Consider the following 12,639-nt stretch of genomic DNA (forward strand, 5'->3'; position numbering starts at 1 on the left):
GATTTCACCAAATTTTATGGGATTTACAAATTTAACAAATTTAGTACTATGGATTACAGTAGAGGTAAAAGGTTGATTGAAGACCAATCATTATTAACGACGAGCTTATGCTTTTTTTCTTTAATATAGCACATAAGATAGATGAAATATAAAGTGAAACAATCTGCGGTAATATCGTTTTAGCGGGCGATGCGCGAGGCTCAGTTATTGAACATAAACAGTTTATTTCAGACAAATTTTTGATAATTTATTTTTAATAAGAAACGAAGGGAATATTTTTCTCGTGGAACACATAAACGCTCACGTCAAATCATGAATTGCATTTTTATATATGCGTGGAATGATTCTTTATGTATGCTTTTACACTTTTTAAATCTTCAACATAGGTTGCATCGACAGATACGATTCTAATTGTCACTACACTAACATTAGAAATATAGTATAAGGGATTTGTGTATATTGACGAAAAACGTAAGAAGTATATGTTTATTACAGTCGCACGTATAATCGACGAGATATTAGGTCATATTAGTTTCCTCTATGACAGTCTCGGTTGGTTTTCAGAATACGCGATTTATATCTGTAAAAAATGACTCGCGAATATCTATAAATCACGACAAGTATACACAAGTGAAAGCAACGTATTATGGTGTTGCCAAAAGATACTGTAATTGTATACTCGTAATATTTGAATGTGCAGTTTGATGTTGTAAATAAACCACAATGGTGGAATGGACTAAGAAATTAATTTATCGAAGGATCTATTGGCGTGCACAGCAATTATCACAATTATCTCTTCTGGAACTTTCGGATTGCGTGACTTAATTAAATCTTACGAATATGCGATAAATAATTAAAAAACTAGTATAAAAAATAAGTACCTGTAGGACAGAATAGGAATAAAAAAGATACGCACAATGTTGCTCCCGAGAAAATCATCAGTTTACATCTAAAGCTTGTGAAAAATAGCAGCTTAATAATATTAAAATAAAAAAGAAAGTAAAAGACAAATGCTACCTCTCACATACACACATACACACACAGCCTCGTGAGTTCTTGATTTTTACGACAAAAAGACACATTGTAGACTTCACCATTGGTAGTTACCTGAACACTGGATCTTTATATTACGTGTATAATTGGACCTGTGGCAACTAAAGCCGAGTGAACCAATGGAATAATGTAATTTTCTCATTTCGTGAGATATAAATCATAGGATATGTGAGCGGTAGACTGAAAAAAGTGATTTCGTATAACTAATAAGGAAACCCGCGACTGTGTCTCACTACGATTCTGATGCGCTTCGTTCACGTCGCATTCTAGCTCGAAAGCGACGCGTAACTTTTATAAGTCGTGCGCGTTTAGAAGAAGAAACGTCTTCGGTAAAAGTTTCAAAAGTACTTTTTGAAACCTTTTCATCAAAGTAAATTAAAATAAACCAAAGTAAATCAAGACGAAGATTATTCTACGCTGAATTCAACTTGCGCTTTCATGAAACAAGCACTTGTCTTCCATTTGGACTTAGATCACAATCTAGACGCATGAAAATCGGAAAGTGACACTCTCTGCTGAGCGGGTTTCCTGGTAAGGATAAAATACTAAAATTACTAAGTCTACATTCAAGCCACAAACACGTTGGACGAGTACAATCGCGTTCGTAATCACATAAGTGCGAAATTTCGATTAAAAAGAAAAAACAAAAGAAAAAGAAAAAGAAAGGAACAACCGATCCTTCCCTTCAGTTCGATGCGAACGCAAGAACATAACAAATCACCGATAAAAATATTTCAAATTAATCGACGCCGGTGGCGTACACTCGCTTGCGAAATGGCTCGAACTTGACTTTTCTTTCCGATGAAGTTGGGAGTATCGGATGTGTGTTATTCATGAGCTTGCGTGGCATTTCTTCACAATAGGAGCCAAGGCGATATATGATACATCCGATGTTGAAAAGCGAAAGATTCAGGAGAAACAACTTCGTTATATTCTTATCCATCGGATACGAATACGACGAAGGGCTAATTTTGGCACTGCGTATACCGACTCTCAAAAGTTTGAAAATTGTTTTCTTTTAGGAATTCCGTCTTCGGTCGTTCAACTCCGCCGGAAAAGAGAAATGCGTTCGAAGCGTTTCGCAAACGAGCGTACGCAATCTCGGAGAAACGATAGCTACACATACGTATACGTGTTACCGTACTTATTAGCATGTCACTGATTCAAATCGAGATTAGGTTGCGCACTTTCTTCTTTCGTGTTTATTACAGATATATTATGACAAGCGCATTAAAGGTAGCATATCCATTTATAATGCATGTAATACAAACTATCAATCCCAAATACGTCACGATGTCTATCTAAATGACTAATGGCTCGTGCACATACAATATATTATATATAATTGCTGTTAATGTCTACTGAAGTATCAAAGCGTGACGCCGTTATTCTCTGCATTCTCGTACTTCCGCCGGTATCGTTATCATATATCCGGGGTACGGAGCATGTCTCTCGGAGCGCTACGCCTACTTAGTAGAATGTATTCGAACTTCTTTTTCTCTTTTTTTTTTTTTCAAATTTTTCTTTACGCAATGTCGTTTGCTCGTGCCGTTTCCTCGCGATGATCCGATCGCGCAGAGAGAATTATACAAAAATGAGAGGAAATACGAATCGCCAGGGTTATCTTCACCGAATATAAAATCACAATCGCGCACGCGCGCGCGCGCCATCAACTTCTGTATTTTCGTACTGGCAAACGCACTTGTGCTCTTCTAACGAGTCTGTGTCCTTGTCGAAGCATAATATTCATAGAACTTGCGTTTTCGTGAATAAAGTGTAAGATGCGAAAGCATGTGTTCTCTCTTTGTATGGGTGGAAGACGCGAATCGAAGATAAGCGTTTTCAACGACAGGACTCTGTCCCGAGCGGATCCGGAGAGTAACGTGTGAACGTATATGAAAAATCCCAAGATCAACGTCGCGAAGCTTTTCTTCGTTTGCGTCACTACTGCCTCGTGTAATTTGTAATCCCATGCTTGTTACTTTTTTTTTTGGTTTTTTCTTTCTTTAGCCCCAAGTACGTTTATAAGGAAATGCAATAACGATGAAGGTAAAAGACACTAAAGGCGCAAAAGCCTTATCTTCTCTTCGACACTGGAGATGCAGAAGCATTATACGATAATCGTTCATTCCTCCTTCTCAGCTTTCTCAACGTCTTGCTTCTCTTCGCCTTCCGTGGGGATGCCGCCCTCGAATTTCGGGCCCGGTGTTTCGTCGCCCTCCAGGACGATCTCCTCTGGGTCAGGCGCGCGCGGCAAAAAGTCCTCGTCCGGATACATTGCCTTAAAGATACTCTTGGCCTGGAATAGGCAAAAGGACATACATAATAGGATTGTACAAAAGTTACCAAAGCAGTGATGTTTCATCCTAATCATGCAAGTTACGTCTGTTTATATAGATCACAAAAGGAAAAAAATTAGGAAATTATTTAATAATAATTAAATAAAATATTGAAATACACCTGAAATAAATTTTTCTACATGAGATTTTCGAAAATAATTAGCTGATTTTTTAAATAAAATTTTAGGGAACGATTAACTAATTTTTTTTATAACTAAATTATTTAAATAAAAATTTAATTCAAAATAAAATTTTATAGGAGTAATCATTTACAGTTAATTCCTCAAAGTAAAATTTCCAGAAATTGGTTAAATGTTTCAGTAAGATTTTAGGAAATAATTTGTTAATTCTGTTTAACAAATGATCATCACGTTGGCACACCTGGTTCACCGCAAAGTCGAAATCAAGTTCCAGATCCGGTCCAGAGCATAGGTGTATGTTATTGGGCGCCGAGTCGCTTAACTTAATGTCGCTCGCGGGTAAATTCAAGTACAGAGACCACAGCACTTGCGGTATCGGGTACTCCGTTTCTTCCTTCTCCTGATTATCACCATCCTGGTGCAATTAGTCGAGAGAATTCGATTTAGAGATACGCGCTTTCGGTCATAATTCAATCTGGAGGAGGTTTCGTTACCTGAAGATGCCGTTTATCGGGAGATACCGTTTGAGTATGGGAGTCAGAAGAACTACGTGCGGCATTGGGATCAAGCGGCTCAGCTCTCAGGAACTTGTCCACAACATACGCTAGATCTTCCTTCGCGTTCTTGGTACGTTTGCATGTCATGTGAACCATAACTGAAGAACAGGACAGTGGGGGACATTCGAATCAACCGACTTTTACGCGTACAGGATATTTCTTAATTAACGCCCACAAGTCACACAGTGTTACGTAACAATTTTTTCTGCGATGCTCAATGAAACAATGATTATTAGATAAAATCTAGTCAATTAGTGCAGTCTCTTAAATGAGTGTACGTGTGTACGCGTGAACATGCATTTTTGTTCTAAGAATTATTGCTTCATGAAGTATCGCAGAAAGGAGATGTGTCGAGATTTCTCGACTTGATCCTTTCCGCCTTTAACCTTCATCTGATTTGACCTTTTCGATCTTTGATAAAAGAAATGCAATGTTATATAGTCCATTGTGTAAGAAAAAAACATCCCGTACATTTTCACGAGTGTTATACGTACACAATCCTTGGGGACAAGCATTGGTGGATGGTCCCAATTCAATAATAGTAACTGGTTCTTGGCCTGCTTCTTCCGGCGGATAATACAAAAGTGTTAGACTCTCCTTCTCGCCTTGCATAATCGATCTGTGAGAACGAGAGAGTCCTTATGATAACGCTGTGCACGATACAGACATCAAGACCATGTCACGTGAGCCGTGCGAAACGCAAGCAATACCTGTCAGTGATGAAAATCCCGCGTGAGATTTGGTTCTCCCCTTCGGAGGCTACGATTTCCGGCGGCAAGTGCCCTTGCCCTACGACTAAATGCTCCAAGGCCAATCTCTGCTTGCCAGTGATGATAGCTTTGCACTTCTCCCCGTTGACTACCACGCCGTCCAGCTGTCTTTTCAGGCAATAAACCCCGCCGAAAACCGCACATAATCTAGCAAGGGAGAAAGAGAGAAGAAAGCGAGAGGTGAAGACCGATTATTTCGAGGAAACTGCAGGATTTCCATGCGTTCCCGTATTCGGGGCGTACCGGCAAAAGCATTGAGGCAGTTCACCGCTTCCGTACATAGGCCATAAGAAGGGCGTATTACCGTAGCGTCCAAGGCTATTCAGAAAGTGCTTCGTGCGATTAACACCGTCCCTGCACGTCGTTTTGTCTGTTGCCATCGCGATGGCTTGCACAACGTAATGTTGCACTATAGGCGTCAGATTTTTCGTGTTGAGATACTCTATGAACGTTTTATCACGGAAACCTGAAACCGGTCGGGTCGTCTTTAACTCCTACTGTAAAATCGAGCTGAGAGAAGGTCGAAAATGCCACGATATGGCGTCACGTACCATCGAACTCTGGACTGTCAGCACCTTGCTCCATGCAAGATGTCAGAAGCTGCATCAGCATTCTCTTCTCGACCACGCTGACGGTCTTGTTAGCGAATACATCGGCTCGAGAACAAGGGACCTGCGTGAGTTTACCGTCCATGAACGTAGCGACCCTGGAGACCGCGCGGAATTCGGCGTAACGCGCAATATTGCTAGAGATCAATAGTTCCACTAATTCGCCACGAGCGAACAATAGCTGCAACAGAAACCATACGTCAAGGATGCACACGTAGCGAGTGCAATAAGTGACGGTGAGGTGTTTACAAGGACAGCGATAGCTCACTTTAGGTGCCAGATCGATATTAAATCTTCTATATTCCTTTTTTATACGGTCTATGCTCCATTGTTTCACATTCTCTTTCTTATCAGCCTTGTCCTGATCAGTCTTTTCCGCACCGTCGATGGCACCGCTATCCCCAGAACTTTCGGTCTGGGTATCTTTCGAGGAAACCACAGGTAAATCCGCATCGCTGTATACAGGGGGGAAAACAATGAGAATATACAGGGTAATTTTTCAGATTGTCAGACAGTCAACACACATCTCAATCCTTACTTGGAAATGTACCAAGTTTCTCCGATGTTCTCGACAGTGGAATATTGATCACTAGCTTTCAAGAATTTTTCACCGTCCTCTAAATCAACATTCGTATTTCTAGTGTTGTTCTTAGCCGTTTTCAGGTCTTCTATCCATTTTTGCAATCCATCAAAATTAAATGTAGCCCAAAGACCTCCGTAATATTCATTGCTAAATGCAAATAAGCAGAGATTATATGAAGCAACCCATGAATCTCTAATCTTCTTACAAAATATCTAACAATTTTAATTGTAATCACACTGAAATATATCATATGTGCAAGGAGATTTGTGATTAATGGCATATTGATTAGTATATATTGATGCAGTATTATATCATATAATTCTGACATCTTTTATTATTTAACAAAATACCATATGGACCCATAGACTGTACCTGCACGATGACCTAAAGTCAGTTTACTACATACATCATCTAAGTTTGCACAACCAGTATAAAACTGATTTGACAAGTTCTGCCGTCGTAATCACTGTTGTTACATATTGTATATACAGTTATACAGTTCACAAATGAATGGTGATACAAATGATAATAATTATACAACATGTAACACCGAAAGTCATTGGGAACGGACCGAGAGCGATCAAGTCAGTTTTAGCATGCCCAAATCACAGGAGCAACTAAACCGACTTTTCAGACTACCGTGTAGGAAATGGTCTACAATAATGTCAGTTACATATGGGATTGCAGCTGATTAATGGCATGTCAGTGCAGGAAGTAGGAGAAAGTCGCGCCGGCCGGGCACCTGGGTATTACCTGTCCAGGTGCAGAACTTTCTTGCCGATCCTGCTTGCCGCCGCGGCGACGATGGACTCGGTCATACCTGTCGGGAATCATCATAGCAAGCAATGTCGGGTTACTGGCGAGAATTCGCCGCGGCCGAACACAACGCGCGGCATCGTTTTGATAAAAATCAATACCTGTGCCTACGACGACCACATCGTACTCGGTCGGCAGATCGTCCTCCATGGTTGTCTCCTCCCCCAGCTGTCTCCTCCTTGGTCTCGGCGAAACGATTTCACAACGAAGTAGCGCGCTCGTGTTAGACTTACAATTACACACCAGTCGTGCGACGTCGCGGTCAATTCCGGCCCATCAATTCATCTTCCTCGGCGGTCGGATATCAGTGTCGAAATTCGCGTAAAAGTCGGGCCCCACCCCGAGCACAAGCTTTCACTCCGACTCTCGTGCGCACGGGCCTTCACCCCTTTTTGTTCCAAGTTTGACAGAACAGAGTAATACACCATGCAGAGCCCGATCGCTCGCTCGGGCGGCCTGCGTGGCGCCATCTAGCGGTGTCGCTAGAAGGGAAAATCTGCGTCGCTTTTACCCGTTATAACGTTAAACTCGTCACTTTTATTAGTTCCGAGGTCTCCACTACGAGTTGTCATCTGTTCTATTTTTCTTATCAGCCTTTATCTTTGTTTATGGGCTGTTGCGAGTCTCGTTTATTGAGACAGGCTGATGAACGGATGTGTGATGTTGAGCAGCGTAGTTTTAACGGCAGATGGAGATTGTAATTGTCTTACAACAAATGAGGAGGCGGAAAAATTAAATGGGATAATGGAGCAAGATAATACATGAAGAGAGGAAAGATAAAAACATAGATAAGAGATAAAAACAAGAAATCAACAAATTTGAATTTGATGTTTGCAAGTAAAGATATAATAAGAGAAGCAATAGGATCCGTAACTGAAGAATTAATTGAAAGATTCACAAGGATAGATCAAATTCAATCGAAGATGAAAGAATGAATGCAGAGGAATTTCAACGACTAACAGGAATACAGAAATATAAAGAAATATATACTAACCTAAGAGAAACAATCAGAGAAGTGATAGAAAAAATGAAGATGAAGTGTAGAGACCAAGTAGAACAGGGAAGGAGAAAACAGAGAAATATAGAAAAAAAAAACAGAAATAGAAAGAATAGAATTTATAAAAACTTATATGAATATTTATATAAATATACAATGGCAGCCAGAGAAATATATTCTAAAATCAAGAAGAAAAAGAATAAGATAATAATATTCTTACGGGTACCAATACGTAAAGGTATAAGAAGTAATAAGATAGAAGACCAATTAGTAAAAATAAAAACAAAAGAAGAAGCAGTTAGTAAACTTAAAATATCATATGTAAATCGGAGAGAAAAAATCCAGAGAAAGAATATAGAAAAAGATCAATGGAACAGGATGTAAAGAAAAAGAAGAAATACTTTGAAAATTTCTTTGATAAAGAGACAAAACAATCATAGCAAGGGGAAAATAACAATATAGTACAATAATAAACAAGAGAGGTAAGAGCTGAACATTATGACCTTAATAAATTATTGGAACAAAAGAGATTTATAAATACAATGAAGTGTGATTGTAGAACTGAAAAAGAAAACATTAATCATCTGATATATAATCATAGGAAATACAAAGAAGAGAGAATTTATTTTTAGAAAAATTGAAAAAGATAGGACAGAAAGAATTGACAGAAAGAGTTTGACATTGATGGAGTGATTCAGATCAGCAATTGGGATACTTTACATATAATGTTTCAGTTCTTAAAAAGACATTCAATAGAAAGAGGAAAAAGAAATACTAATTTTATAGAAAACCAGAAGAAGGAACAAGTGTGTCAAATAGTTGCAAATATCAATAGGCTAAAAACACTGACTAACCAAAAAGTATGTATTTTATATATATAGATATAGATTAGCCATTGATAAACAGTCATATTATCTAGAAACATTAAATATTATATTGCATCAATTTTACTGTTATCTAGATAGATAATATTTTTTTATAAGCAATTTGCAGCGATGACTACTGCAGATAACAACAATCAAGAGATTGAAACTCATATAACGAGAATTAAAAATTTTTATTCCATTTCTCAGTAGAAAAACTATTAGCAAATTACCTGAATGCTATGATAGAAATAACAGAAATTCTTAACTTTGTATGTAAGGTTCATTCTCAATTCCTAGATCAACCGAAAATATTACAAATGATTCTTAGAAAAGGAAAGGACTGAAATGAAAATATCTTTATGCTTAATTAATCAACTTTCTAAAATGCATTTAAAGAAATTAAATAGTAATTACATAATAAAAATAAATAGGTAAAGTAATTAAATAGTAAAGAATATTTTCAACAAGTAGATAGACATAAAGAAACAATATATAAAAAAGATAAGATAAATTTAAGCAGAAATAAACTTTGTTTACAGTTTTAGTAAGTTTGGAAAAGTTCAAAGTCATAAATTTTTAATTATGGGAGATAGAAGTATGATTTTAACATTATTTTTGTGACAAAGAGAAGTAATATAGACTTTGTCTATGATTCTGCAATGTATATAAAATAGATAAGTAGAAGAGATAAGATAGGATATAACAATCATATTAAAGAAAGCCAGTACTGATTGTCAAAGCTATTCTGCAAATAGTGTACAAAGTGAAGACATTGGCAAAGGAACATTTATCATGGATACGACAAAAGCTTGCTATCTTCAGAGTTCCACAATTCGGGAAAAAAGCAAGAATACGAATAAAGAAAAATCTTTTGTAGAATTGTACAGAGCTCATGATTCAGAAAAGTCCAGAAAAGAAGCTCAAGAAGAAATTATACGAATAATGAGAGATTATGGATATAATGTTGTAAAACCTGAAAAATTTGCACAAAAATATAATCTCTCGGCGCCTTACCACTTATTCTTCACTACAGTCGAAGAATCAAAGGAGACTCACAATCAACCATTCTCTGTAACATTTCCTGAGATTCTCGATAAAAGTCTTGGGGAGATAGTCAATAGCCTTCACCTGACTTTCATAGTAGACGTCGAATGGCTGTGTTTACAATATGCGTTGGCTGGTCAACGTACTGACATGACCATTCTATACCACAATAGGAGAGATGACACAGATTTAAGCGACAACATTAGCATTATGCCGGTGTATGAAGCGGAGCTGGTGTTTAATTCCGAAACCCACCATACTAAGATCATGATTTTGCAGTACAAAGACGACGGGATCAGGGTGGTCGTCTCCACCGCTAATTTATATTCTAACGACTGGGAGAATAGGACACAAGGGTCTGTACAAAATCAAGCATTATTCAATTGAATTTCTTACAAGTTTCCTTTGTTAGTTTTAATCTTTATTGCTAATTGCCCAGTTTTGCTGTTGAATATCGGAAGATACTTTTTGTCGTTTATGGCTAATTTAATTCTATCCTCCAATAATAGATTGTGGATTTCGCCTCATTTACCTCGACTGCCGGAATTGGCGAGTTCCAGTGACGGTGAGTCACCAACGAATTTCAAACAGGACTTCAAGCGATATCTGAGCAGATACTGGAATCCTGCTTTAAAGCAATGGATGGATGTAGTGAGTAAGGCGGACTTCTCTGCCGTAAACGTGTGTTTCGTTGCATCCGTTCCTGGGAATTATACACATTTCAATGCAGATTATTGGGGACACCGAAAATTAGCACGGGTCCTGTTTCAACATACGACACTACCGCCAGATGCGCCACAGTGGTCTATAATCGCTCAGAGTTCCAGCATTGGCAACCTCGGTCCGAACTACGAGAGCTGGTTATCGAAGGAGATAGTTTTGTCTATGTCACAGGAAACCATGCAGATGACAAATAGATATCCGAAATTTCAGTATATTTATCCGTCGGTGGAGAATTATGAGCGGAGCTTTGATTTTCGAAATTCAATCTCGTGCTTTTATTATACCGCGGAAAGACATTCCAAACAGCAATGGATAGAACCGTTCTTACAGTGAGCTTTGTTTGGTTCTTATACAAATAATGAAAAAGTTGCTTTTTTAATAGTAACATTATTTTTCTTTTTTATGACTGGATAGTTGCTTGCTACTTGTTGACAAAAAGTAACCATTACCGTGACATATTTCGAAAAATAACTTGGTACCGTAATTGTTACTCAGGAAGTGTCAGGTCGTTACAATTCCTGTCATTCTATTTTCCGTTCATTCTATTTCATGTCCAAGTTTTAAAAACTCATTTTTTGAGGGCCGCCACTCTATATAGATTTTATATATGTAAAATGTGTGAAAATAAAATATGTGATTATATTCATTACCGTTATTCAGAAAATAGATATAATTGCATTAGAATGAAAAATAATGCTGGTACCAGGTCATTGATGAAGAAATATAACTTCTAATGGTTTTACAAGTAACTTGTTACTTTCCAACCTTGTGCTTTTGGGAACGGCATGTTGTTTCTATAGAATTTTATGATTATATGTAGTCAATGGAAGGCGACCAGAACAGGACGAGACCGAGCGATGCCTCATATTAAGTCCTACATGAGGATTTCGCCAGACTTGAAAAGAATATCTTGGTTCATGCTGACCAGCGCGAATCTCAGCAAAAGCGCATGGGGAGTCAAGCGAAGCACCTATTCTATAACAAATTATGAGGCCGGTGTTGTGTTTCTACCAAAGTTCATTGTAAGTACCATTATCGACACGCTTGGCAATAATGGATAATTTATTAATGGAGATTCTACGATAGATGTCATAAATCATATTCGATTATTCTCGTAATAATCATCTGTGATTGGTCATTTCTTACGGCTTACGATTAATATCGTATAATAATCGTCTAAAATGGTTATTTATTGAAACCTAATGAGCATATTACTGTCAAGTTTGTTATCATTAATATTATTATTCTTAATGTTATTCCAACCACGATTGTATTTGTATATTCAGACTGGGGCAACAACATTTCCAATCACATACGAGGAAGATTCAGTTGAGCCAATATTTCCGATTCCATATGATCTTCCATTGTGCCCATATGACTCGAGCGATAGTCCTCTATTTATACGACCTCGTTTTCGCGAGTAAGAAGTGATTTTTCAGCTGACGCTACCAGTGTCTTTTCTTACAAACGATGAAGTATTTTTGTATGATGAATAAGAATTAGTGGATTCATAAAAAATTAGTAAATAAATTTACATTATATATGTATTGTATATATTTCAAAATATATTGTATTATGTATTAAATTAATTGTATTAAATTATGTATTAAATTAATTATTGTATTATATATTATACTACACGTATTATACATTTTGCTGTTTTTTACAGCATTTAAACACATATAACAATAAACGTCCCTAACAGCATTGATGTCCAGAGGACGTCCATAGTACGTCTTGAGGACATCCTGGAAATGTTTCTTCATCCTCAAGACGTCCTTAAGACGTCCCCAGGGGAACGTGTGCTGCCTGGGGTTAATATTTGCATTCCATATTGCAATCTTTTGCTTGAGAAAATTATAGCTCACAGAAATAAGAGTAATCCCAGCAAACACAATATTATATGTACACATGTGTTATATAACAGTTATATTGTTGAGTAGGAAATTACAACTAACATGCACGTTACATGTAATATTGTGTTTGCTGGGAATATATACAACAACATTGCAAGTTGCTTATATATCTTGGATATTTTTTTTATATTCTCTATCTCAAGGCCTGTTAGGTTTCTTTGACATTACAAAACTTTGTTTAGAGCTAAAAAGTATTATCTATTACAATTACTTATTGAGTATTAATT

The 12,639-nt window shown here is 37.3% G+C and overlaps 2 protein-coding genes across 3 annotated transcripts; one reads left to right on the forward strand and one right to left on the reverse strand.

The window, feature by feature from the left end:
- Window positions 1-472: 472 nt before the first annotated feature.
- Window positions 473-7,439, reverse strand: Rep (Rab escort protein). The gene is made up of 11 exons (XM_011156634.3): window positions 6,968-7,439; window positions 6,804-6,870; window positions 6,006-6,197; window positions 5,736-5,922; window positions 5,411-5,648; window positions 5,103-5,325; window positions 4,800-5,006; window positions 4,584-4,708; window positions 4,027-4,187; window positions 3,774-3,947; window positions 473-3,352 (listed from the first exon to the last, which is right to left on the reverse strand). Exons 1-11 carry the CDS (start codon window positions 7,014-7,016, stop codon window positions 3,179-3,181), a joined length of 1,797 nt encoding a protein of 598 aa, XP_011154936.1. The 5' UTR covers window positions 7,017-7,439; the 3' UTR covers window positions 473-3,178.
- A 1,815-nt stretch (window positions 7,440-9,254) lies between these two features.
- On the forward strand, window positions 9,255-12,021 carry LOC105192468 (probable tyrosyl-DNA phosphodiesterase). 2 transcript variants are annotated; one of them, XM_025304057.1, is made up of 5 exons: window positions 9,255-10,129; window positions 10,283-10,428; window positions 10,504-10,825; window positions 11,317-11,518; window positions 11,783-11,965. In XM_025304057.1, the coding sequence occupies exons 1-5, from the start codon at window positions 9,522-9,524 to the stop codon at window positions 11,918-11,920; spliced, it is 1,416 nt and encodes a 471-aa protein (XP_025159842.1). In that variant the 5' UTR covers window positions 9,255-9,521; the 3' UTR covers window positions 11,921-11,965. The 2 variants fall into 2 exon arrangements, with proteins under 2 accessions (XP_025159842.1, XP_025159841.1); XM_025304056.1 differs by having other exon boundaries at window positions 9,257-10,129; window positions 10,283-10,825; window positions 11,783-12,021.
- The last annotated feature ends 618 nt before the right edge of the window (window positions 12,022-12,639 follow it).

The sequence above is a fragment of the Harpegnathos saltator genome, unplaced genomic scaffold (assembly GCF_003227715.2).
Source record: "Harpegnathos saltator strain DR-91 unplaced genomic scaffold, Hsal_v8.6 scaffold587, whole genome shotgun sequence".
Lineage (NCBI taxonomy): Eukaryota > Metazoa > Arthropoda > Insecta > Hymenoptera > Formicidae > Harpegnathos > Harpegnathos saltator.